This window comes from Esox lucius, chromosome 5 (assembly GCF_011004845.1).
Source record: "Esox lucius isolate fEsoLuc1 chromosome 5, fEsoLuc1.pri, whole genome shotgun sequence".
NCBI classification, from domain to species: Eukaryota; Metazoa; Chordata; class Actinopteri; order Esociformes; family Esocidae; genus Esox; species Esox lucius.
This window is the reverse complement of record NC_047573.1, coordinates 27,402,501-27,429,361: the sequence shown is the minus strand read 5'-3', so window position 1 is coordinate 27,429,361 and position 26,861 is coordinate 27,402,501. Positions and strand designations below refer to the sequence as shown.

General features: G+C 40.8%; 2 protein-coding genes across 2 annotated transcripts in view; one reads left to right on the top strand and one right to left on the bottom strand.

Moving 5' to 3' along the window:
* Window positions 1-26,861, top strand: part of LOC117592782 (E3 ubiquitin/ISG15 ligase TRIM25-like) — a gene marked incomplete at its 3' end in the record, with an annotated part of 148,788 nt that overhangs the window by 114,430 nt on the left and 7,497 nt on the right. The window lies entirely within an intron of this gene.
* Window positions 681-13,456, bottom strand: LOC114839301 (tripartite motif-containing protein 16-like). Its single transcript, XM_029119654.2, has 6 exons — window positions 12,834-13,456; window positions 10,151-10,246; window positions 9,744-9,977; window positions 9,454-9,613; window positions 8,365-8,415; window positions 681-3,197 (listed from the first exon to the last, which is right to left on the bottom strand). Exons 1-6 carry the CDS (start codon window positions 13,407-13,409, stop codon window positions 2,671-2,673), a joined length of 1,644 nt encoding a protein of 547 aa, XP_028975487.1. The 5' UTR covers window positions 13,410-13,456; the 3' UTR covers window positions 681-2,670.

The window sequence follows — 26,861 nt, the reverse complement described above, 5'->3', positions numbered from 1 at the left end:
CCTTCTGGAAGAATGTCCTTTGGACAGATGAGTCAAAACTGGAGCTTTTTGGCAAGTCACATCAGCTCTATGTTCACAGACGAAAAAATGAAGCTTTCAAAGAAAAGAACACCATACCTACAGTGAAACATGGAGGAGGCTCGGTTATGATTTGGGGCTGCTTTGCTGCGCCTGGCACTGGGTGCCTTGAATGTGTGCAATGAAAATCTCAAGACTATCAAGGCTTTCTGGAGCGAAACGTTCTGCCCAGTGTCAGAAAGCTCAGTCTCAGTCGCAGGTCATGGGTCCTCCAACAGGATAATGACCCAAAACATACAGCTAAAAGCACCCAAGAATGGATAAGAACAAAACATTGGACTATTCTGAAGTGGCCTTCTACGAGTCCTGATCTGAATCCTATCGAACATCTATGGAAAGAGCTGAAACTTGCAGTCTGGAGAAGCTGGAGCAGTTTGCTCAGGAAGAGTGGGCCAAACTACCTGTTAACAGGTGCAGAAGTCTCATTGAGAGCTACAGAAAACTTTGGATTGCAGTGATTATCTCTAAAGGTTGTGCAACAATTATTAGGTTCGCGGTCCCATCATTTTTGTCCATGCCATTTTCATTTGTTTTCTTATTTACAATATTATGTTGATTTTTATTTTTTAAAGCAAATTCTGATTTCTATTAAATATGTAATAAACAATGATGGATGCCAATAACTTTTGTCAGTTTCAAGTTAGTTTTCAAGTTAATTGCATTCTTCATTTATTGATCATGCTTCTCAATTACATCTGAGCAGAGAATTTCATCAATATCACAGCAAATATTTTCATGAGTCATGCATTGTGGGAAAAACGCCTTGAATGCTGTATCCATCTTTGACCTGCTTGTGCCCCAATATCTCCACAGGCCTCTTCCATCACTTGAAGAAGACTTACTTGGTTGTAAGGGTTGCGATCATGTACTTTCCATCTCCAAGATAAGAAGAATTCCTCAATTGAAGTCAGGAAAGGAGAGTATGGTGGAAGGAACACCATCCTGAAATGTGGGTGATTCTCAAACCACTCTGGCACTAGTGCTGAATGGTGGAATTGGACATTGTCTCTAGTGTTTGCCTCCTGGTTACCTTCTCTAGTGGAGACCAGATAGTCAGTTGGGGGTAAATCAAGAACATTAATAGATTTATAATGAATCACAGTCATGATAAATGCAATCACGTTCCCCAACACAGGTATTAGAAGCAGTACCAGGGAAACCAGGGGTCCTACATCATTCAGGGTGAGGTTCCGACAATCTGATTCACAGCAGTGTTTCTCAAAACATTCCTACAGGAGCTAACACACCTGGGTCATTAGACACCCCATATTCAAATGTTTTTCAATCGTAACAAGTTCAGCTACATACAATCAGAAAGATATTGTCCGCTAGTGGGATTTCTCTCAGCACTAAAGCCACTTGAATCCATGCAGGTTAACTTCTTGTGTCTACCCTGAACAAATCCTTTTTAACAGCTAACTGGTCATTCGTGAACGATATTAATATAGTTAAACTGACTAATGTTTCTTATCTAGTTTAATGCCACCAGAGGCAACTCATGGAGTGAATTTCATGATATCCACTGAACTTAGCCATGAATTTACAGTTGTATAAGTGCAACAACTGTGTTAAATGCTTTAATCAACAAGAGCACCTGACAGGATATATGAGGACATACAGGGAAGATAGAGACAATTTAAAGATCCTGTGCAATCAAACTCTTTATAATTATTAAAGTTACAGCAAATCCTTCATTAAGTTTTATTGAGATTTAAAAACGAGTCCCTCTACAACATGTCCCAAATGTAACATAATCAGACTGGACAGTAATTATAGACAAGTACAGGTAGAACTTACGAGAAAGCATAACAGACTGTCTACATATGACTGTCATTGAAAGATTCTCAAATCTATGATCAAACATAAAATATAGAACAGATGTATGCTGAACATGAACCAAAGGTAAATCTTAATTAAATGTGTCAATTAACTCCTGTCTGACCCATCAATCACAATACTGTGGAATGGTCTGCCAATTGAGGTTAGAAATGCAAACTCAGTGCAAACTTTCAATTGTCTACTAAAAACTCATCTCTACATTTGGGACATGTTGGCTTTATAAATACATTTGATTGAATGTTTGATCTACTAGGTGGATAAGAGGTTACTCTGTTCACCTGAAATCACCTCACACAGAAACATTCTACACAGTCAATAATGACATTATTTTCAAAACATTTAATAATAAAAATACATTTTGTTTTGTACAACATTTAATAATGCTTTAAATACACTTGGTAAATATTTATGAATATATTTCTGTTGACAGATAAACAACCAACTCAAAATACCCATAGTTTAAGAAGAAACACCTCTGTTAAATAATTCAGCAGAGTTTAGACATTGACTGAACTAAACTCCATGATGATTGGTTCATTTCAGCTGTCAATCAACTCCCTTCACCATTGTTGTGCATGGCTTGTTATGTGTTCATATTCATTAAGGAACCAAGACCTCTGGCTCACTTTGTTCCACTTGGTTTGATTGAAAACTGTGTACATGTGAATTTGTAACTATATCATGTTGTTCTAAATAATATCTGTAATCTTAAATCAATCTTTATACATTGATAGAAGCAGACTGATCGAAGGATCACTGAATAGGTGTCAGTATCTTCACAGACGTTCCATTAACCCAGAACCCAGAATAGAGTGGCTGAGTGAATGTGGTCTGGACTCTATGGAGGAGGGTCATTGTGTCAGAGACACTGTAGAAGGACAGAGTTCCTGCCCTGTGGTCCAGATACACTCCTACTCTGGAGGAGCAGGGAACATGGATATCAGTACTGGTATTATTGTGGTAGAAACCGCCGCTGGATGTAGAGCAGAATAACATCCAGGACTGATCATTATGACCAAACCAACACTCATCACCAGTTCCTTTCCTGCTGATCTCTTTATATGAGACTACTACACCAACCCCTCCCCCACTCCACTCTACCTCCCAGTAACAGACTCCAGACAGATGCTCTCTACACAACACCTGGTTTATGGAGGTAAATCTGTCAGGATGGTCAGGATAGGACTGGACCTTATCACTCCGTGTCACCTTTCTGTTCCCCTCAGACAGACACAGGATCTGATTTGCTGTATTGGGATCCAATGTCAGCTGGCAGGAATCTGAAAGGATGAAAAACAAAGTCAATGGCAGTGTCTCTCTTTCTCTCTCTCTCTTTCTCTGTGCATGCTGGGAGTGAGTGTGTCGGTTGTGGTTGTGAGAGCGACTGGTTTTCTAACTGCTTTGCTACAGTTCGTCTTCAGTTGAATGTTTGCAATTTCACATTATTTATGGTTAAGTTGCACTGTCACCAATAGTGTTTTCCTTTCTTGTGTGTAGTTAGTTGAAAAGGTGAGGGCATCAGCCAGCTTTAAGCTAGTTGATATGGCTCCTCAGGGTAGAAGGGGGTTTGATTTTGAGCAGCTCACGAGGAGACATTAATAATAATAAATTTTATTTATAATGCACTTTATATCAATTAAATGACCTCAAAGTGCTACAATGCACTAGAACAGCGACATTAAAATAACACAATTAAACAAAAAAGGCTTTTCTAAAAAGATGGGTTTTCAGGCCCTTTTTAAAAGAGTCCACAGTCTGTGGGGCCCTTAGATGAGCAGGAAGAGCATTCCACAGAGCTGGTGCTACTGAGCAGAAGGCACGGTCACCCATTGTTCGCAGCCTTGTCCTCAGAGGCTGTAGGAGGTTAGCCTGTCCAGAGCGGAGATGGCGTGAGGCAGAAAGGGGAGTGATGATTTGTTTGAGGTATAATGGTGCAGTGCCATAGAGACACTGATGGGACAGAAGGGAAACTTTGAATTCAATCCTGTATTGGACAGGAAGCCAGTGAAGCGATTTAAGGATGGGAGTGATGTGGTGGTGCTTCCGCACCCCCATCAGGGTCCTAGCAGCACAGTTCTGAACGTACTGCAACGGCTGGATATTCTTGCTTGGGATCCCGATGAGGAGTGAATTGCAGTAGTCCAACCTGGAGGAGATAAAGGCATGGACAAGTTTCTCAGCATCTGGGAGAGTAAGTGTAGGGCGGAGTTTTGCAATGTTCCTGAGGTGAAAGGAGGTTTTGCACAGATGTTTAATATGGGCGTCATAAGTCAAATGGGGATCCATTCTAACACCGAGGTTTGTGACTGAGGATGAGAGGTGGATATCGTGACCAGAGAAGGTGATGCTGGTGATGGTAGATGACCGGGTTTGGTGTGGAGTGCCAACAAGAATGGCTTCCGTTTTTGAACTGTTTAGTTGCAGAAAATTATCCGCCATCCATGTCTCTATCTCCTCCAAGCAGATGGAAAGTGTGGAGAGAGCTGTAGCCGGGGTTGGGTTTGTTTTGATGTACAGTTGCGTGTCATCAGCTTAGCAATGGAAAGATATTCCATGCCGGCTAATGACATGACCCAGGGGGAGCATATACAGTGTAAAAAGGGTGGGGCCAAGGACTGATCCTTGAGGGACACCACAAGTGACAGAGTGTGTGTCCGATTTAGCACCACCCAAAGATACATATTCTGTTCTGTCCGTGAGATATGAAGTAAACCAAGCCAGAGTAGTGTCAGAAAGTCCAATGGAAGAGTGAAGGCGGTTTAAAAGGATATGGTGGTCCACAGTGTCAAATGCTGCAGTGAGATCTAGAAGGATGAGAAGTGATGGAGATCCAGCACCAGCCGCCATCAACAGGTCGTTGGTGACCCTGACCAAGGCAGTTTCTGTACTGTGGCCAGAGCGAAAGCCAGACTGGAACTTCTCATAAAGACTGTTTGTAATGAAGTGATGAAGTTGCACAGAAACTACCTTTTCCAACCCCTTTGACAAAAAAGGGAGGTTGGAGATGGGTCGGTAGTTGGCAAATACTTCGGGGTCAAGGCTGGGCTTTTTGAGCAGAGGTTTGATGACCGCAGTTTTCAAAGATGCAGGGACTTGGCCAGACCGAAGAGACTGATTAATGATCTTGGTGATCATAGGACTTACCACAGAAGAGTGACTTTTAATTAAAATTGAGGGAAAAGGGTCCAGTTCAAAGGTGGAGGGCTTCATCTTCCTCAGGAGAACATCAATCTCATGTTGATTAGTATCCATGAAACAACTGAGGAGCTGGGTAGTCCCATGGGATTCAGTGGATGTAACAGGGGAGGCAGAAGGACTTGAGAGAAGAGTGGTCGGGTGCAACAGAGCAGGTACAGCGGCTGGCTGGAGGACAGGGGTACTGGAGAGCATGGAGCGGATGTTTTCAACCTTTCTTTTGAAAAAGGAGATGAAGTTGTTGCAACGCTCCTGCGTGTTATCTGAGTGTAAGGGGATCTGGGGTTTGAGAAGCTGATTTATGGTTGAAAAAAGTTGCTTTGAGTTACCAGGGCTATTGTTGATTATGTTGGAGTAGAACCGGGCCCGTGTGTCACTGAGAGACTTGCTGTAGGCCCTCTGATGTTCCCGGTACGCTAGCTTATGAACAGCAAGTCCTGAGTCCTTGAACCGGCGTTCAAGGACACGCCCTTTTCTCTTCTGTAGTCGCAGCTCACTGGTATACCAGGGGGCTGAACGTGTGAAGGTGACGGTTTTGGACTTGACTGGGGCATGACGGTCCAGGATGACGCTGAGTGACGAATTATAGAGATCCACAGATTTAGTGACTGAAAGGGGGTTGACAGCGAAGAGATGACGGAGGTCAGTAGTTAGAGTGACTGGGTCGATGTTTTTAAGGTTCCTGAAACTGATTTGTCTGCTAGAATTTCTGACGGAGGACAGAATGGGTAGCTCCATTGAAATGGCCTTATGGTCGGACACGCCCAAATCGTACACTGAGAGATTGCTGATGGAGATAGAGTTGGTGATCAGCAAATCAAGAGTGTGGCCTCTGGAGTGTGTAGGGACATTGACATGTTGAGTGAAATTGAAACTGTCGAGAAGATTAATGAATTCAGCTACTGAGTAAGAAGATGGATCGTTTACATGGACATTAAAATCACCAAGTATGATGATATTTCCAGAAGTTGTGTAGAGAGTAGTGAGGAGATCATGTATCTCAGGAATGAAGGATTGATTTTGTTTGGGGGGCCGGTAAATCAGTAGCATAGTGGTGAAAAGAGGCTCGTTGCATTTGAATGCAAGGCATTCAAAAGAAGAGTATACAGGCAGAGACAGGGGAGACAACCCAAAGTCTACCCGGTGCACAACGGCGAGGCCACCACCACGGCCGGTAGTGCGGGCCTTGCTTAGGTAGGTATAGCCAGGGGGACAGGCTTCATTTAGACTATAGTAAACTTCAGGTAGTGGCCAGGTTTCAACTAGACACATGAAATGTATATGCTCATTAATAATGTGGTCATGAATAAAAGATGCCTTATTATTAAGAGATTGTGCATTTAAAAGTTCAATTTTGACAGGAGGTGCTGGGTTGTCAGTAGCAGAGTGTCTCTGTATGGGCCGGAGTAGGCTGTGATCCACTCCACGTTTTCTGTCCTGCTTGAAATAGCCTCTTGGTGGCAGCGCTCTGATGACGTGTCAGTTGTGCGACGGGCGTCCAGAATGAAGGAATGCACTGCTCAGCCTGCCGATGGTAAACAAAGCATCTGCGTGTACTCCGGTGAACATAACGGGAACGACGCAAAATTGTGAATACATTTATAATGGGGATGTTATCTGAACATTGGGTTCAGATTGGACCCACGACTGCCAGCTCGGTGTTAGAGTGTGTTTTGGTTGTGGGATGGGTGGTTGTGTCCCTCTCTCCCTCCCTCTCCCCCCTCTCTCCCTCTCTCTTCCCCCTTCCCCCTTCTCCCACTCCCTCACCCCCCCTTCACTCTCCCCCATTCTCAATCTTCTCCATTCTCCCTCTCTCTTCCCCCTTCCCCGTTCTCCCTCTCCCTCCCCCCTCTCTCTCCCACACCTTCTCCCTCTCCTCTCCCCCACTCCCTCTCCCCCAACAAAAAAGTTGGAAAGGAAGGTATTGAGTGAAGAACAGAAGGGTTCAAATTAAGAGACCACGGCCAATCGAACGCTTCTGTTCTTCACTCAAAACATTCCTTTTCAACTTTTTTGGAAAGGAAAGAAAAAGGTGTAGTGGTCTCTGAATTTTTTGTATGTGGTTTTTCTGTATGTGGTGTACATATAGAGGGGACCTACCTTGACTCAAATCAAGTAGAATCATCAACTAATTATAGGAATTGAGCCTGTAATGTAGCTTTATGTTTGGCAGCATCCACATCTCTATACTGTAGAGATGCACAATACTTTAAAATCTTCTCCAAAATGCTACAGTAAAACTTCTTCATATGTGGTGTAGATATAAAGGAGACCTTCCTAAACATAAATTGTGTATTCATTAAGTAATTATAGGAATTGTGCCTTTAATGTAGCTTTAAGTGTGACAGCATCCACATCTCCATGAAGATGCGCTATACCTTTATGTGAAAATGTATCCTAGATGCTACAGTAAAAATCCTTTGTGTTGTACATTTAAAGGAGACCTTCCTTAACATAAATCATGTGTATTCTTAGGAATTTTTCCTTTAATGTAGCTCCAAGTGTTGCAGCATTAACATCTCTGTAGAGATTAATTACATATTTAAATATTAACTTCTCCAAAGTCATGTGTTGTGTTGTATGTATATAGAGGAGATCTGACTGAACACAAATCAACTGAAATTAATGACTAATAGTTACAAATGAGTATGTGGTCTAGCATCAAATTACAGTAATGTAATAGAATCCCTGTAATGTAATAGAGGACATTCATATATTTCTTCTCAAAAGATGTCCAGATCAGATCTATAAACACTGAAACATATTCTTATTACATCCGATCTTCTGAAATGTTTTATACTTTAATGTATGTCGAAATACAAAATGTTCAAACCTATTGAGCAAGACACATGTATGTCTTTCGACTCAGACTGGTTTTAGAGGGCTCCCTCTTATGTGATGGTGTAGCCGCGCACACAATGTTTATGAATGGCTGGTTTGACCGAGTATTTTCAAGAGTTGGCTAGGTTGACCGCAGTTTGAGACCCCTCAGGCGCCGGCCCTGCTAGTAAAAATACATAAAAATCCATCAACCTTACCAAAGCTGCTTATTGTTTGAAGACAAATTCCATCCTCCTTTCTTTTTTTGAAAAAGACGTACATTCTGATCTTTAGGCCAGCAGGGAAGGTCTTGCTGGCCCTGATAGCCCACCACTGAGTGTATGTGTGCATGTCTATGGGTGTGTGTGTACGTTTACATGAAGTGCAAACAACAATGTGTGATTGTGTGTGTGTGTTATTGTATTTCCTCACATGTTAAGAAATCCTCTCTGGTCTTGGCCTCAGCAGGTGGTCCAATCTGAACTGTAGTCAGTATGGAGACAGACAGACTCATATATAACAGTTCCACATAATCTGTATCCACTAGTAATCTACATACAGGTAACTAGAGGAGAGATGATCTATTTGAAGATACCTACATGTACTAACAACTAGTTTAATACCCATATGAATATAGACCATAAGAAGACACCATGTACTAACTAGTTTTACACCATTATCCATGTGAATATGGACTATAAGAAAATACAATGTACTAAATTGACCAGGTTATTTTGAGCAATGTAATATCCTTACCCCTATGATTATGGAGTATAGTAAGATACCATGTACTAACAACTAGTTTAATATCATTACCCATATAAATATGGACTATAAGAAGTAATAATGCCTAGTGTAAAATCAAGATTGAGATGAATCATGGCATAGCATGGGAAAATGTACAAGCTCAAGTTAGTGTTTTATATTTTATTTATAACTACATCCTACTGAAATGCTACCATCATTGTCATTGCTCATCCTAACTTCTCGCTTTGGCTTTGCATTTTTCTTCAATAAGTTTGATTTTGGATTTAAAAAATTATGAAAAAATCTCTGAAATATTAGATAATTGTACATGAGTTCCAGTGTTTGAGGCCACTCAAACACTGTCATGGCTTGATATTGGTCACTGACTAGAACCAAGTTGTTATGGTGACAATGATTGTTGACAGATCTCAGATCTCTACTTGATAACTACATTGATTCACTGAAGATATTGAGGTAATTTATACTCTTCTGTTCCTCTCCTTATGCTTCCCCCTTTCTTCTTCTCCTCTTTCTGTCCTTTCTTCTGCTCCTCCTCCACTTTCTAATAAATGTTTTGATGACAACATACTGTTTTGTCTAGTTCTTGCCCACCCGGACGAATCAGATATTACAATAATCTATTAATGTTGTGTATTTGCTTTCATAATGTCCTCCCCAAAATAATATTGGTTGCTTTATAACATTAGATGTAGTTCTATGATGAGTATAAAACAACGTTTAATGTTATAATGTTATTAAATCATTTTGACCAACCTTCCCCAGATATCCTGTCCACTTCCTTTTTACATACATCCTGTATTTGATCTTTCAGTTCAGAGACTGATTTCTTTACATGCTCAAAGGAGATGTGTGGATAGACAGTGATACTGGGTAAGACCTCAGATCCATGAGAGGCACAGAGAGACTGGAAACTCTACAGAGAGGGAAAGAAGCAATATGTTTTGACATAGACAGAGAGTGAATTAAGTTCCAGTCCATTTCACTGGTAAAGAAGTCAAGAGGTAGCCATTACAGAGTATTGTAAGGTAAGTTAGTGATGTCACCTGGAGGAAATGGATGTGATCCTCTGTGTGTGAGAGCTGCTTCAACTCAACATCTCTCCTCCTCAGCTCAGCAACCTGCTGCTCCAGTTGTTCCAAGAGTCCTTCAGCCCGACTCACTTCAGTCTTCTCCTGAGCTCTGATCACCTTCTTCAACTCAGAGCGTCTTTTCTTAATGTAGCAGATCAGCTCAGTAAAGATCCTCTCACTGTCCTCCACTGCTGCCTGTGCAGAGTGCTGTTAGGACACAGAGAGAGAAGGGGCTCCATTTTAAGTTAATTCCCTCTGCTATCAACAGGATTACAGACAGATTGTAAATGTAAATGTTTAGATACACTAATCCATTGAGTGGGTGTGTCCAAACTTCTGATTGATCCTGTACATGCATTTATAGCAGCCACAACACTCACCTTCAGAGTGTCCACAGTCTGTCTCAACTCCTGAATCTTCTTCTCTCTCTCCCCAATTCTCTTCTGGGATTCCAAATACTTCTCCCCAAACTGTCTCTACAGAGAAAAACATCATAAACAAATGTAATTAGCGAAGTGCAGTAATTTTCTTCTTTCTTATCATTTCGGTTATAGTCGGTACATATAGTCTGTATATATATATATACGGTATATATAGTCGGTATATATAGTCTGTACATATAGTCTGTATATAGTCTGTATATATAGTTGGTATATATAATCGATATGTACAGGTGCTGGTCATAAAATTAGAATATCATCAAAAAGTTGATTTGTTTCAGTAATTCCATTCAAAAAGTGAAACTTGTATAATGTATACATTCATTCCACACAGACTGATATATTTCAAGTGTGTATTTCTTTTAATTCTGATGATTATAACTAATGAAAACCCCAAATTCAATATATCAGAAAATTAGAATATTGTGAAAAGGTTCCAAATTGAAGACACCTGCCACACTCTAATCAGCTAGGTAACTCAAAACACCTGCAAAGGCCTTTAACTGGTCTCTCTGTGTAGCCTACAATACTAGACTATCATGGGGAAGTCTGCTGACTTGACAGCTGTCCAAAAGACGACCATTGACACCTTGCACAAGGAGGGCAAGACACAAAAGGTCATTGCTAAAGAGGCTGGCTGTTCACAGAGCGCTGTGTCCAAGCACATTAATAGAGAGGCAAAGGGAAGGAAAAGATGTGGTAGAAAAAAGTGTAAAAGCAATAGGGATAACCGCACCCTGGAGAGGATTGTGAAACAAAACCCATTCAAAGATTTTGGGGGAGATTCACAAAGAGTGGACTGCAACTGGAGTCAGTGCTTCAAGAACCACCACGCACAGACGTATGCAAGACATGGGTTTCAGCTGTCGCATTCCTTGTGTCAAGCCACTCTTGAACAGGACAGTGTCAGAAGCGTCTCGCCTGGGAGAGGACTGTACTGCTGCTGAGTGGTCCAAAGTTATGTTCTCTGATGAAAGTACATTTTGCATTTCCTTTGAGTCCAGAGTCTAGAGGAAGAGAGGAGAGGCACAGAATCCACGTTGCTTGAAGTCCAGTGTTAAGTTTCCAGTCAGTGATGGTTGGTGGTGCCATGTCATCTGCTGGTGTTGGTCCATTGTGTTTTCTGAGGTCCACGGTCAACGCAGCCATCTACCAGGAAGTTTTAGAGCATTTCATGCTTCCTGCTGCTGACCAACTTTATGGAGATGCAGATTTCATTTTCCAAAAGGACACTTCCAGAGCTACCAGTACCTGGTTTAAGGACCATGTTATCCTTGTTCTTAATTGACAAGCAAACTCGCCTGACCTTAACCCTATAGAAAATCTATGGGGTATTGTGAAGAGGAAGATTCGATACGCCAGACCCAACAATGCAGAAGAGCTGAAGGCCACTATCAGAGCAACCTGGGCTCTCATAACACCTGAGCAGTGCCACAGACTGATCGACTCCATGCCACGCCGCATTGCTGCAGTAATTCAGGCAAAAGAAGCCCCAACTAAGTATTGAGGGCTATACATGCTCATACTTTTCATGTTCATACTTTTCAGTTGGCCAACATTTCTAAAACTCTTTTTTTTTGTATTGGTCTTAAGTAATATTCAAATTTTCTGAGATATTGAATTTGGGGTTTTCATTAGTTGTCGGATATAATCATCAAAATTAAAAGAAATAAACACTTGAAATATATCAGTCTGTGTGGAATGAATGTATACATTATACAAGTTTCACTTTTTGAATGGAATTACTGAAATAAATCAACTTTTTGATGATATTCAAATTTTATGACCAGCACCTGTATAGTCGGTATATATAATCGGTATGTATAGTCGGTACATATTATCACTCCGATACGAGATCCGTGGTCACCATGTTTGATCTGACAGTCAACTACAGAACGTTGTATCCAAACCAGACAGATAACAGATGGAATTGGATTTTGGAAAGAGGGAGAGAGAGAGGGAAAGGAGGGGGATGTGGGGGGGAGGGAGGGAGTGAGCGAGAGGCTGGGGGGGGTAGATTGAGGGAGAGAATGACCATATCTGTGAATACCTCTAGTTTGTGGTACAGGGCCAATATACTACAGATTAAGGCTTTACTTTAACTATCGTTTAACCAGGCAAGTTGATTATGATCCAATTATTTTTTATAGCAACCACCTGGGGAATGTTACAGGGGACGCAGAAACAATTAAGATTAACAGTCTTGATCAAAAACTGACTGACATAAATACAGTATCACCTTGATGTTTTGGGAATTAGAACCAGGGACTTTTCAGACATTAGTTAGATTCCCTGACCACTAGGCCACCTTGCCTACCTTATTTGGCATGGCATCATATGTTAAAACATCACTTACCCATGTACATCTGTAATACACCACACCCTGTTACTGCTTAAACAGACTCATACTGAATTCTATTGATTCTTGTCAAAGCATGGGGTTTACATTAGCAGTGTGAAATGGGTAAGGTAAAATAGGTATTGCTTATGTAAGGTTCATAGATTGCTCACAGTTTAGCTGTTACAAACACACCCACAAACAAAATAACATTTTATATCAAATACACCCACATCCACACACAACTTATATGTTTTATCCTATACTATAGAGTTCCTGTCTTACTTGTTTCTCAGTCCTTTCTGCTGCAGCTGAGACTGTATCATGTCCTTTATGTTCATCCAACATACAAAGATAACAGATGCACTGCTGATCAGTACAACAGTAAACCTCCAGTAGTTTGTCATGATGAGAACAGATCTTCTCCTGTAGTTGTTTGGAGGCTTGGACCAACTTGTGCTTTTTAAAGGCAGGAGATTCATAGTGAGGCTGGAGGTGAGCCTCACAGAAAGAGGCCAAACACACCAGACAGGACTTGACAGCTTTGAGTTTTCTCCCAGTGCAGGAATCACACTCCACATCTCCAGGTCCAGCATAATAATGATCAGGAGGAGCAGCTTGGAGTCTTGTCTTCTTCAGATTCTCCACCAATTCAGAAAACATGGTGTTCCTGTTTAGAACAGGTCTTGGTATGAAGGTCTGTCTGCACTGGGGGCAGCTGTAGATTCCCTTGTCATCTTCCTGATCCAAGCAGGCTTTAATACAGCCCATACAGTAACTGTGTCCACAGGGAATAGTTACTGGATCCTTCAGTAGATCTAAACAGATTGAACAACTGATTGAGCTCACAGCCTCCACCATTTTTCAAACACATACAAACAGTGAAAAAAGAGATTACTTTCGTTTTTCTTGAACAGTTTTTTTTTTTTCAGAGGAGTGGTTTGTTTTCTGTAACTTCCTGGTTCTGTGATGAACTCAGATGTCAGATATCAGGCACTGTGTTGCATCACCTCTTCTTTAACTCTGTAAGTGTTTGGGAACTGAGGAGACCGATTGCTCTAGTTTTCAAGTGAAATGTTTTCCTGATCTTGCTTGATATAGGATTTCAGCTGCTCAAAAGTTTGGGATCTCCTTATAATGTCTAGCTAGTAGAGAACATTAATGATCTATCGTAGCCAGAGTAAATATTCTCAGTTCTCTGTGATCTTTAGGATTTGGATAATAATTTCTCCCAATTCCAGAACAATTAGCAGAACAGCAGAAGTGACAGCCTGTGAATGCAAAAAGAGAGTGCATGTCAAACAAATATAGATCTCACATATTTACTAAAACATTCTCTGTATAACAAACCTGTGAAAGGACCTGAAATTTTTCAAAGTGACCTGAGTAAGATAAGACATAACTAGACTCTTTACAGCTCCATAAAATGTCCATCACTATATACCTGGAACAAGATACACTGGTTAATGCTTTAATATTCAAAACCCTCTTAGGCCTCAGTACCCCATCTGAGATCTACTTTTGTCACCATTGCCACTTTTAAAGTCCTAATCACTAACACGTTTACTGACACCTGTAACTGCTTTATGAGATGTGCCTGTTAATTGTAGTTTTGTCAAGTTGTTGTATTTGTCTATTGTCTAAATATATCATGCTGTATAGTTTTTATATTGTCTGCTACCAGGTCTATGTTGTTACCATGTAAGCTGTTTTCATGATGTGTTGTCTTACACTGGTTATAATGTCTTCTTGGAGGAACTGTGCTTTGTCCATTTGTCTTCTGTCTGGACTGTCTTTTTATTTTTATTTAATCTCAGTACCCATCTCCTATAGGAAACCCCTACATCCAGGCTGTTATTTTAACTAAGAATTTGTTCTTGACTCACTTGCCTGGTCAAATAAATGTTAAATAGATAAATGAAAATAAGAGGATCCAGAAATACACCTGTTATTATATTCTATAAATCACTCCTATTTTACTCTTTCCAATGCAGTTTAAAGGTCAACATCTACACATTTCATAATGTTAATGAAAATCATTTCAGGATTTCCAAGAAACCAAGCAACACTCTGTAAGTCAAATACCAAATAAGCTAAACCCACAGTTTTAATCAATCCAATTTTGAAGAAAGCATATAATAGATTAATTAGACCCTAATCTATGGACCAACTGACCATACTTCCCCCAAGGACCACATTCCTAAGAAACAAAAAGGACTGACACCCTTCTTGGTCTAAGCAGGAGAACATGGTCCAAGTATCTAATAATCGTCTGATATTATACAGACATGTTTGTCACAATCAAAGAAAATAGTTACATACCAGGCAATAGAAAAACAGACATTTCTCAAATGTACCTTAGTTCAAAATTTCCATAACAGTATACTGTTGGATTTACTGTTTTTGCTGAGAATTTTTGTAAAAAGTGTCATATCTGTGCTGCTTATAATGTTGGTAAAGGTGTGTCAGCCCTCACCAGATGCCCCTTTTGAATATCTAATGATGGACTTCATTGTGTTGACTCCCTGTGAAGGTAATAAATACTGTCTGGTAATCACTGACATGTTTTCTAAATGGGTAGAAGCTTTCCCTTGCAGGCACCGTGGACACAGTAGTGAATGGGATGATCAGAGAAATGATCCCATGGTGGGGAATTCCCACACGATTGACATCAGACAATGGTACACACTGTCAACAAGGTAATAACCTCAATAACAGAAGTCCTGCAAATCGATTTAAGGACACGTTGTAGTTACCACCCTCAGTCAGGAGGGGCAGTAGAGCGTGGTAATGGCACATTGAAATTGGCAAAACTACAGGCTGAGACAGGGATGACTTGGATAAAGGTGTTATCATTGGCTTCGATGAGTATTGGCTTTGATGATGTGTGAGAGAACAAATTAGGCCACTGGTCTTTCCCCTCATGTCACTGGATGACCCATGATAATGACTAACACACCTTTCCCTCAGAACAGGTTGACTCTCCAGGGAATGGATGATGAAATGACTGAATACTGTAAAAGTCAAAATATCTATCAATCATCTTATCTTCATCCTCTTATCCGATTGGGTCTCGGGGGCAGCAGCTCCAGCAGGGGACGCCAAACTTCCCTTTCCCGAGCCACATTTGCCAGCTCTGACAGGGGGATCCCGAGGCGTTCCCAGGCCAGTGTCGAAATATAATCTCTCCACCTGGTCCTGGGCCTACCTCGAGGTCTCCTCCCAGCTGGACGTGCCTGGAACACCTCCCTAGGGAGACGTCCAGGGGGCCTTACCAGATGCCCGAACCACCTCAACTGGCTCCTTTCGATGCAAAGGAGCAGCGGCTCTACTCAGAGTTCCTCACGGATGGCTGAGCTTCTCACCCTATCCCTAAGGGAGAAGCCAGCCACCCTTCTGAGAAAACCCAATTCAGTCGCTTGTACTCACGATCTTGTTCTTTCAATCAATCAATTAAATGTATTTATAAAGCCCTTTTTACAACAGCAGTTGTCATAAAGTGCTTTACAGAGACACCTGGCCTTAAACCCCAAGGAGCAAACAACAGTAGTGTTGAATTTCAGTGGCTAGGAAAAACTCCCTAAGAAGGCCGAATTTTAGGAAGACACCTAGAGAGGACCCAGGCTCAGAGGGGTGACCTGTCCTCTTCTGGCTGTGCTGGGTGAGATCTTAAGATACATTTCTCTGTGCTAAATCCAGAGTCTATTTGTCCACCTGGTCAGAAGTATGACCAGGTGGACAAGGACAGCAACCGGCCCCCCAAACCAGGTAATCTGCAGGTGTGGACCAGGACCTCATCTCCTCCTAAAATTTAAAACTGGAAGAGACGTTAGAAGTGCAGTCCTCATATCCCCCAGCACAATAATATAGCAGCGTAACACCTTGGAACTGAGACGGGGACATTGTGGCCCTACCCGGGGGAGGCCCCGGACAGGGCCCAACAGGCAGGGAAATCAATCCACCCACATAATATTATAAGAATAATATTGAAAAATATTCTGAAAGTTCTGTTTCCAAGAGTCACAGCCACTCTACCATCACTCCAACACGCAGGCAACCACAGGATTGATTCAAAGCTTCTCTACCAGCACTCCAACACACAGGCAACCACAGGATTGAGTCAAAGCCACTCTACCATCACTCCAACACGCAGGCAACCACAGGATTGAGTCAAAGCCACTCTACCATCACTCCAACACGCAGGCAACCACAGGATTGATTCAAAGCTTCTCTACCAGCACTCCAAGACACAGGCAACCACAGGATTGAGTCAAAGCCACTCTACCATCACTCCAACACGCAGGCAACCACAGGATTGAGTCAAAGCCACTCTACCATCACTCCAACACACAGGCAACCACAGGATTGAGTCAAAGCCACTCTACCATCGCTCCAACACGCAGGCAACCACAGGATTGAGTCAAAGCCACTCTACCAGCACTCCAACACACAGGCAACCACAGGATTGACCCGGGTGACTTGAAGGATCTACACAGGAAGTGCTGGAAAGACCCAAGATGGAAAGGACAACTCCAACTGCAGTGAAAGTGGCAGAAAGGGAAACATGGATTCATGCCAGCCACTGTTGTATAGTTCCAGAACCCAGAGGAATCTGTGTCTATGTAATGATGATGATAAAGAGGCTGTAAGTCTGAATCAATTGAACGGAATGACACAAGTTTAAATATATTTAAGTGTGCACAAAAAGCACAAGTTAAAAACTGCTAAGTTGAAATGTTAAAAAGATGGTAATTGATTTCTTAAGGTAAAATGCAATAGGATCTGTAGATGGGCAATCCATTCCTGTGACCTTTAGCTTTACTTTTAGGAAAAAATGGTTAAAAAGATAAATAGGATGAAGGAAGACGATTTGTGTTTAAAATGCTGTCTAACTTACCTTTATAAGATTTTGGGGAGAATGCACTTGAAATTGTATTATGCAGTATTTGTTTCCATTTGTTTCCCGTTTCAAGTACCAATTGTGATTTGCTGACACTGATCATATTTTTGGTGGTCTTTTTGTCATTTTACTGCATCCAAACACACTAATGACTCATGTTATGTATGTTCAGATGTTCCTAATTCTGTAGACCCCCCAAGGCATCACCGGTTTCAGTAACAAATGGTACACTTGATTGTGTCCAAGTAGCCATGTCATCTTTTAATCTATTGGATGGTATGTCAACAGGTCAGGATTTACAAGACCCAGTTTATAGTAACATTTCACCAGACGACTGAGATCCATTTAAGTAGTGAGTGGTTTGGTCCATGGGGATTGGTGATTGTTAATTTTCTTTGTAGTATGTTTTAATTGGCTGTATAAGTTCATGTTTGTTTCTTGTTAGAAGTTTTCATTAGTATAACTGCAGTGTTTTTTCGGTTTGCAAATATTCCTTTGTACATTCATAGTATATTCTGGTTGATACAAACCCTATGAGGTATATAGTCCACCTTTGCAATATGTAATGCCTTGGTGTCTTGAAGTAACAAACCAAACTAGGGTTGATCAGACATTATGTCTAGGTTGAATACATCACAGTCAAAATATTGTTAAAAATAAAACTGATGACTCGGCTACATGTGTGTGTATGAGTAAAGATTTGTGAAATCAGAATGTGTTTTATAAACAGCATTAAAAAGTTAAACTTACCCAGAAGGTTGAATTTAAAGACACATTACTGATTACAGGTGCTGGTCATATAATTAGAATATCATCAAAAAGTTTATTTTTTCAGTAATTCCATTCAAAAAGTGAAACTTGTATAATGTATACATTCATTCCACACAGACTGATATATTTCAAGTGTTTATTTCTTTGAATTTTAATGATTATAACTGACAACTAATAAAAACCCCAAATTCAGTATCTCAGAAAATTTGAATATTGTGAAAAGGTTCAATATTGAAGACACCTGGTGCCACACTCTAATCAGCTAATTAACTCAAAACACCTGCAAAGGCCTTTAAATTGTCTCTCAGTCTAGTTTTGTAGGCTACACAATCTTGGGGAAGACTGCTGACTTGACAGCTGTCCAAAAGACGACCATTGACACCTTGCACAAGGAGGGCAAGACACAAAAGGTCATTGCTAAAGAGGCTGGCTGTTCACAGAGCTCTGTGTCCAAGCACATTAATAGAGAGGCGAAGGGAAGGAAAAGATGTGGTAGAAAAAAGTGTACAAGCAATAGGGATAACCGCACCCTGGAGAGGATTGTGAAACAAAACCCATTCAAAAATGTGGGGGAGACTCACAAAGAATGGACTGCAGCTGGGGTCAGTGCTTCAAGAACCACCACGCACAGAAGTATGCAAGACATGGGATTCAGCTGTCACATTTCTTGTGTCAAGCCACTCTTGAACAAGACACAGCATCAGAAGCGTCTAAAGAATGGCGTGTTGTGGGGTGTGATGGCGTGTTGTGTGGTGTGATGACGTGGTGTGGGGTGTGATGACGTGTTGTGGGGTGTGATGACGTGTTGTGGGGTGTGATGGCGTGTTGTGGGGTGTGATGACGTGTTGTGGGGTGTGATGACGTGTTGTGGGGTGTGATGGCGTGTAGTGGGGTGTGATGACGTGTTGTGGGGTGTGATGGCGTGTTGTGGGGTGTGATGACGTGTTGTGGGGTGTGATGACGTGTTGCATTTCCTTTGGAAATCAAGGTCCCAGAGTCTGGAGGAAGAGAGGAGAGGCACAGAATCCACGTTGCTTGAAGTCCAGTGTTAAGTTTCCACAGTCAGTGATGGTTTGGGGTGCCATGTCATCTGCTAGAATTGGTCCACTGTGTTTTCTTAGGTCCAAGGTCAACGCAGCCGTCTACCAGGAAGTTTTAGAGCATTTCATGCTTCCTGCTGCTGACCAACTTTATGGAGATGCAGATTTCATTTTCCAAGATGACTTGGAGCTACCAGTACCTGGTTTAAGGACCATGGTATCCCTGTTCTTAATTGAACAGCAAACTCGCCTGACCTTAACCCTATAGAAAATCTATGGGGTATTTTGAAGAGGAAGATGCAATACGCCAGACCCAACAATGCAGAAGTGCTGAAGGCCACTATCAGAGCAACCTGGGCTCTCATAACACCTGAGCAGTGCCACAGACTGATCGACTCCATGCCACGCCGCATTGCTGCAGTAATTCAGGCAAAAGGAGCCCCAACTAAGTAGTGAGTGCTGTATATTCAGAGATACTGAATTTGGGATTTTCATTAGTTGTCTGTTATAATCATCACAATTAAAATAAATAAACATTTGAAATATATCAGTCTGTGTGGAATGAATGAATATAATTAATAAGTTTCACGTTTTGAATGGAATTACTGAGATAAATCAACTTTTTGATGATATTCTAATTATATGACCAGCATCTGTACTCACCCTGCTTCGTAACCTCTGACTGTTTCATCCTAACTTCATTGGTGTCAACGTGAATAACAATATCTCTGTACTCTCTATACTTGTCAGTTTTAGACTTCGCTAGTTTCTGAAAATGCTTTAGAACCGAGTGTTATCTAAAACAACATTCAGCCTCTTTAGATAAACCACACATAGATTGTATGAAAAACTATTTAGAATGACAAGCAGTTTTAAATGACAATAGAGGCCAACTCATGGAGTGAACTTCATGATATCAACTGAACTTGGCCAGGAATTAAAACATCACAGATGTTGAATGAGTGAATGTTTTAGTCAGCAAGATCACCTGACATGACTATAGAGACTAAAGATCCTGTGCAATCAAACTCTTTATAATGAAGAACGTTACAGGAAATCCTTTATTAAGTTTAATTGAAATTGAAAAATAAGTCCCTCTACAACGTGTCCCAAATGTAACATAATCAGACTGGACAGTAATTATAGACAAGTACAGGTAGAATTTTTTTGAAAGCTTAACAGACTTTGTCTACAAATGACTTACTGAAAGATTCCCAAATCTAGGATTACACATAAAATACTGAACAGATGTTTGTTGAACATGAACCAAAGGGAAATGTTAATTAAATGCATGAATCAACTCCTATCTGCCCCATCAATCACACTAGATGACAACAGATAAGAGGTTCCTCTGTTTACCTGAAATCACCTCACACAGAAAGATTCTACACAGTCAATAAAATTCATAATACAAATACATTCTGTTTTGTACAACATTTAACAATTATTTAAATACACTTGGTATATATATTTATAAATATATTTCTGTTACAAGATAATTAACCACCTCCAACACTTTGTATCAAGAAGAAACATATCTGTTAAAGTAGTTCAGCAAAATTCTAGACACTGACTAAACTCCAAAGTGATTGGTTCATTTCTGCTGTCAATCAACTCCCTTCACCACTAAGGTGCATGTCTTGTTATGTGTTCATGTTCATTCAGGAACCAAAAGCTCTGGCTATTCCACTTGGTTTGACTGAAATCTGTCTACATGCAAATGTGTTACTATATCATGCTGTTCTATATTATATCTGTATTCTTAAATCAATCTTTAGCTACCGTCAATCAATCATACATTGTTACAAGCAGACTGATGGATCACTGAATAGGTTTCAGTATCTTCACCGACTTTCCTTTATAAACTTTGAAACCAACATAGAGTGGCTGAGTGAATGTGGTCTGGACTCTATGGAGGAGGGTCATTGTGTCAGAGACACTGTAGAAGGACAGAGTTCCTGCCCTGTGGTCCAGATACACTCCTACTCTGGAGGAGCAGGGGACACGAATAACAGTATTGATATTATTATGCCAGATCTTTGTGCCTAATAAAGAGCAGAATAACAACCAGGACTGATCATTATGACCAAAAGAACACCCAGAACCTCTTCCTTTCCTGCTGATCCCTTTATATGAGACGGCTACACCAACCCCTCCCCCACTCCACTCTACCTCCCAGTAACAGACTCCAGACAGACCCTCTCTACACAACACCTGGTTAAAGATGGTAAATCTGTTAGGATGGTCAGGATAGGACAGGATGTCACCTTTCTGTTCCCCTCAGACAGACACAGGAACTGATTTGTTGTATTGGAATCCAATGTCAGCTGGCAGGAATCTAAGAGGATGAAAAACAAAGTCAGTGACAGTGTGTCTCTCCCTTTCTCTCTCTCTTTGTGTGTCTCTGTTTTTCCCTCTCTTTTTGTGTGTGTGTGTTTGTGTGCAGGGTTGGGTAGGTTACATTTTAAATGTAATCCATTAGAGTTACAAGTTACCTGTCCACATTTGTAATAAGTAAAGTAACTCAAAATCAGATTACTTTCATATTTAGAGGAAATAGAAAACAAATAGGAATAGTTTGTAATTAGTGTTTTATTCGTGTTTTTATTGATTTCAAAACATTGTTGAAAAATAAATGGCAATTTCTCAAAAAGGGTATCAACGTTATTGTATAAAATAAACACCCGCACACAAACAAGTTTTACCCGCACAAACGTAACCACATTTTCTGAGATGCAAAGCAAGCAGAATCAAATGGCCTGCCTGTATGTAGATGAGGTGGCTGCATAAAATACAAATCATCATCCTTTGTCAGAGTTCTTCACAACACACCTTTTCTCTTCAGATATCGTGATGAATTCCATATAATGTTTTATCTTGAAGGCATCTCCATGTTACAGCTATCTACCAAACAGTTGCCTAATATTCTAAACAATTCCTGTGTGTAAAAAATACAATGGGGAGAACAAGTATTTGATACACTGCCGATTTTGCAGGTTTTCCTACTTACAAAGCATGTAGAGGTCTGTAATTTTTATCATAGGTACACTTCAACTTTTAGACGGAATCTAAAACAAAAATCCAGAAAATCACATTGTATGATTTAAAAAATAATAATTTGCATTCTATTGCATGACATAAGTATTTGATCACATACCAACCAGTAAGAATTCCGGCTCTCACAGAACTGTTTTTCTTTGAGAAGCCCTCCTGTTCTCCACTCATTACCTGTATTAACTGCACCTGTTTGAACTTGTTACCTGCATAAAAGACACCTGTCCACACACTCAAACAGACTCCAACCTCTCCTCAATGGCCAAGAACAGAGACCTGTGTAAGGACATCCGTAATAAAATTGTAGACCTGCACAAGGCTGGGATGGGCTGCAGGACAATAGGCAAGCAGCTTGGTGAAAAGGCAACAACTGTTGGCGCAATTATTAGAAAATGGAAGAAGTTGAAGATGACGGTCAATCTCCCTCGGTCTGGGCCTCGATGCAAGATCTCACCTTGTGGGGCATCAATGATCATGAGGAAGGTGAGGGATCAGCCCAGAACTATACGGCAGGACCAGGTCAATGACCGGAAGAGAGCTGGGACCACAGTCTCAAAGAAAACCATTAGTAACACACTACGCTGTCATGGATTAAAATCCTACAGCACACGCAAGACGCATGTCCAGGCCCATCTGCAGTTTGCCAATGACCGTCTGGATGATCCAGAGGAGGAATGGGAGATGGTCATGTGGTCTGATGAGACAAAAATAGAGATTTTGGTCTAAACTCCACTCGCCGTGTTTGGAGGAAGAAGAAGGATGAGTACAACTCGCAGAACACCATCCGAACCATGAAGCATGGAGGTGGAAACATCATTCTTTGGGAATGCTTTTCTGCAAAGGGGACAGGATGACTGCACCATATTGAGGGGAGGATGGATGGGGCCATATATCACAAGATCTTAGTCAACATCCTCATTCACTCAGTAAGAGCATTGCAGATGGGTCGTGGCTGGGTCTTCCAGCCTGACAAGAAAGCATCTCAATGTCCTGGAGTGGTCTAGCCAGTCTCCAGACCTGAACCCAATAGAAAATCTTTTGGAGGGAGCTGAAAGTCCATATTGCCCAGTGACAGCCCTGAAACCTGAAGGATCTAGAGAAGGTCTGTATGGAGGAGTGGGCCAAAATCCCTGCTGCAGTGTGTGCAAACCTGGTCAAGAACTACAGGAAACATATGATCTCCGTAATTGCAAACAAAGGTTTCTGTACCAAATATTAAGTTCTGCTTTTCTGATGTATCAAATACTTATGTCATGCAATAAAATGCAAATTAACTACTTAAAAACCATAGGTGATTTTCTGGATTTTTGTTTTGGATTCCCTCACTTGAAGAATACCTATAATAAAAATGACAGACTTCTACATGCTTTGTATGTGGGAAAACCTGCAAAATTGGCAGTGTATCAAATACTTGTTCTCTCCACTGTATAACACCAGGTAGGCCTATCGCCTATCATTGTTCTGAGAAAGATGCTTCTATAGTAGATAACTAAATAGCATTTTATATGGGTTGGTTAATATTACTGTTTACTGTTATTACTGATTACTGTTTTTCCCAGCCATCTAACCAACCAAAACCAGAGAAAATAAAACGACTGCGTTATGGTCACTAATCTGGTTATGTGCGCCCACCTTTGCACGCATGATGATTACACCCAACAACTGAGGCACACAATTGTAACTTGAGAGTCTTTTTTTTTTAATAATTATAATTATAATCTGACATTAATATTTTTCAATTGAAGTAATCCAAGAAGTAATCATAATATACCCTCCTAAAGTATCTGTAATCCAATTACATTATTTTACTTGGTAATGTAAAGGATTACAGTTAGTGTTTTTTGTAATCCTTTACCCCCAAACTCTGGTGTGTGAGTGTGTGTGTGTCAGTGGCGAAAATCTGATATCAAGTTTGGAGGGGACAATTACATAACTTTTTCTCAAGAGCAATTTTTTAGGGGAACAACAAAAGTAGTGCTGTAATACTGTTTTAGTTTGCACCATCGTTTTACTTGCTACTGTAGCTCTGCAAATTCAGCTATTGTGTGTGAACCCTACCAACATAAAACAAACTGACTGCATCAACCCCACTTTAGCTACGTGTATTTAGTGCCTTTCAGAAGGTAGACACGAAGACTGCCACCTTGGCATTTTGCCTAGAATTCAAACAGGTGTTCAGCTAACCGCTAGCTAACATAACGAGTGATCTATAATTCAATGTTGAGAAGCTGAAGGCTGGTGACGGTTAGGATATTTTTTGTAGTATTGAGTGGTAGAAGTAAAGAAATGTCTATCATATCCTTTGTTTGAACTACTTACTGAAATTCAACCACCAACAACAGACTGTCAGATTCCCACACAAGCACCATCCCTGCAGGATGTGTCACTGCTGAGTGCCTGGGGGCAGTGGATCAAACTACTGTGAGGGCAGGGGTGTAGCAATTTTTAACCTGCTATGAAGAGTCTATATTCAGCACAAGTGCTTTCTTTGCTTTTTATTACTAATATTGAAATTACATAGTTTGCATTAATATATTTGGGGGACAAATCAATGTTTTCCCCATAATTGGGGGGGTCATGTCCCCCCTGGGATTTCCACCTATGGGGAAATACGATGGCTCACATTACGAGTGGCTCAAGGACTCCTGGGACAGACCCGCAAAGACGTGCCGTTTATCGTCTCTGACACTCTACGCCAGACATAATAAAGAGTAGACGCCGCATCGACCGCTACTGCCTACTGGCGCTGACGAGCCGTGGGACCGCCATCTTGGACCGGTCCGCCACTCCACTCAATGTAATCTGTTTTGGCAGGTGAAACGAGCTGTCAGCGCATTTAATTAATCATACCTCAGTGAATACCTTACTGATTTTCACGTGGGTTTTTTTGCTGCAAAGGTCATACATGTAACTATGATACAGGACACATGGTTCGGCGTATTTTAATATTCATAGTTTTATATTCATCAAAACTGTGAACATAATCCCCAAAAAGGGAGAAAAACAGGAACATTTCCAGTTTGACTATCATTCTGATTGAAACACCTATTGTGTAAATAGTGGGAGTAAAGTCAGAAATATATATTTCTCTCTCTCTCATTTCACAGCCCCCATCCCAACATACACACATGGGTCCCAGTCTAAAATAGCAGGATGAAATTAAAAGTGACAGTTTTTATTTAAACTGCACATTTACTTTGTTGAAACTCCCTTGAAAAGTCTGCAAACTTAATTAATGTAGCAATTTTCAAAACACAGTTACAAGTGCTTTTCAGAACCCAGAGGGAAAGAGATCAAGGTTAAGACAATCACAAACACAAGGACATAATGTAAAGATAAACTTCACTATACACAATCTCTCAAACCCAGTGTAAGGCAAAGGAGACCAACATTTTGATTCCTGGAGACACACACCATGAGGCTAGAGTTCATGAAACACAAACAAACAGAGGTATTTACAGACCCAACAACACTTACAGCAGTATTCACATAAAATGTGACAGACCACTGTTTTCAGGCAGTTTTAAGCCATTGCTTTCAGTTTCAGTGTTAATCTTGTCAGAATGATGACAGATATGACATAAAGATACTATGTGTGATGAGTAAGGTTAAAGTACAGATATAAAGCTTAGAATTCGTTTTGGGATGCTGGAATTTAGGATTAAAGTCTTGAATTGTCGTGGAACCACAAACATGCACACGCTCTAAAACCCCTGAAAGAGGACAGTTCTTCCTCATGCTCCCTTTCTGCAGTTCAAGAGAGGTGAGTTTGGTAATGTGGTGCAGCCTTATTTTGAGAAACACAGACACAACCAATGACAACAAGTCAGAATGATGGTTGTCGATGCCAAACTGAGTCTCCTCAATGTGTTCCCCAAGCAGAAAAACATCCTCCGTTCCAATCTGCTCCCGGACGATGTCTGTGACTATCGACACCTTAGGAGCTGGCATTGGTGAAGCTTGGCGGATCACCCTCTCTGCAGCACTCAGCACCTTATTAAAATAATAATTTTAAAAAATACATTATATTTATATAGTGCTTTACACAGGTGAGACACCACACCGAACCATCAGGCGGCGGAAGATGGCCTGGAAGTGCCGATGAATTGTTATTCCAGCCTCCTTATATGGAAAGCAGGCCCACAATACATACATTACTCACAAGACATAAAGATATTCATTAGGTATATTTTCAAAATTGTAATTAAAAGAACACCAACCCTACCTGACGCTCTGATTGAATTAAATAGGAGCTCCAAGTGATCTTGGCTGAACCTGTAGGTGAGCACATGTGAAGCACACCGCTGAACTAAATAATAAGCTTGTTTGAAAACCAATCTACTATCAGATGTTCTGTTGCCTTTATTTTAAGTGGGGTGGTTATGAGACATGAGAGGTAACTTACTTTTGTTAGGGTGAATTACACGTGAATAATACACAGTGTTGGGCAAGTTACTTGGAAATTGCGGTGAGCTAAGCTATTAGTTACTCTGTCATGAATAAAGCTTCACTTCACAAAAGCTACCACCCAGTCAAATGTAGCAAGCT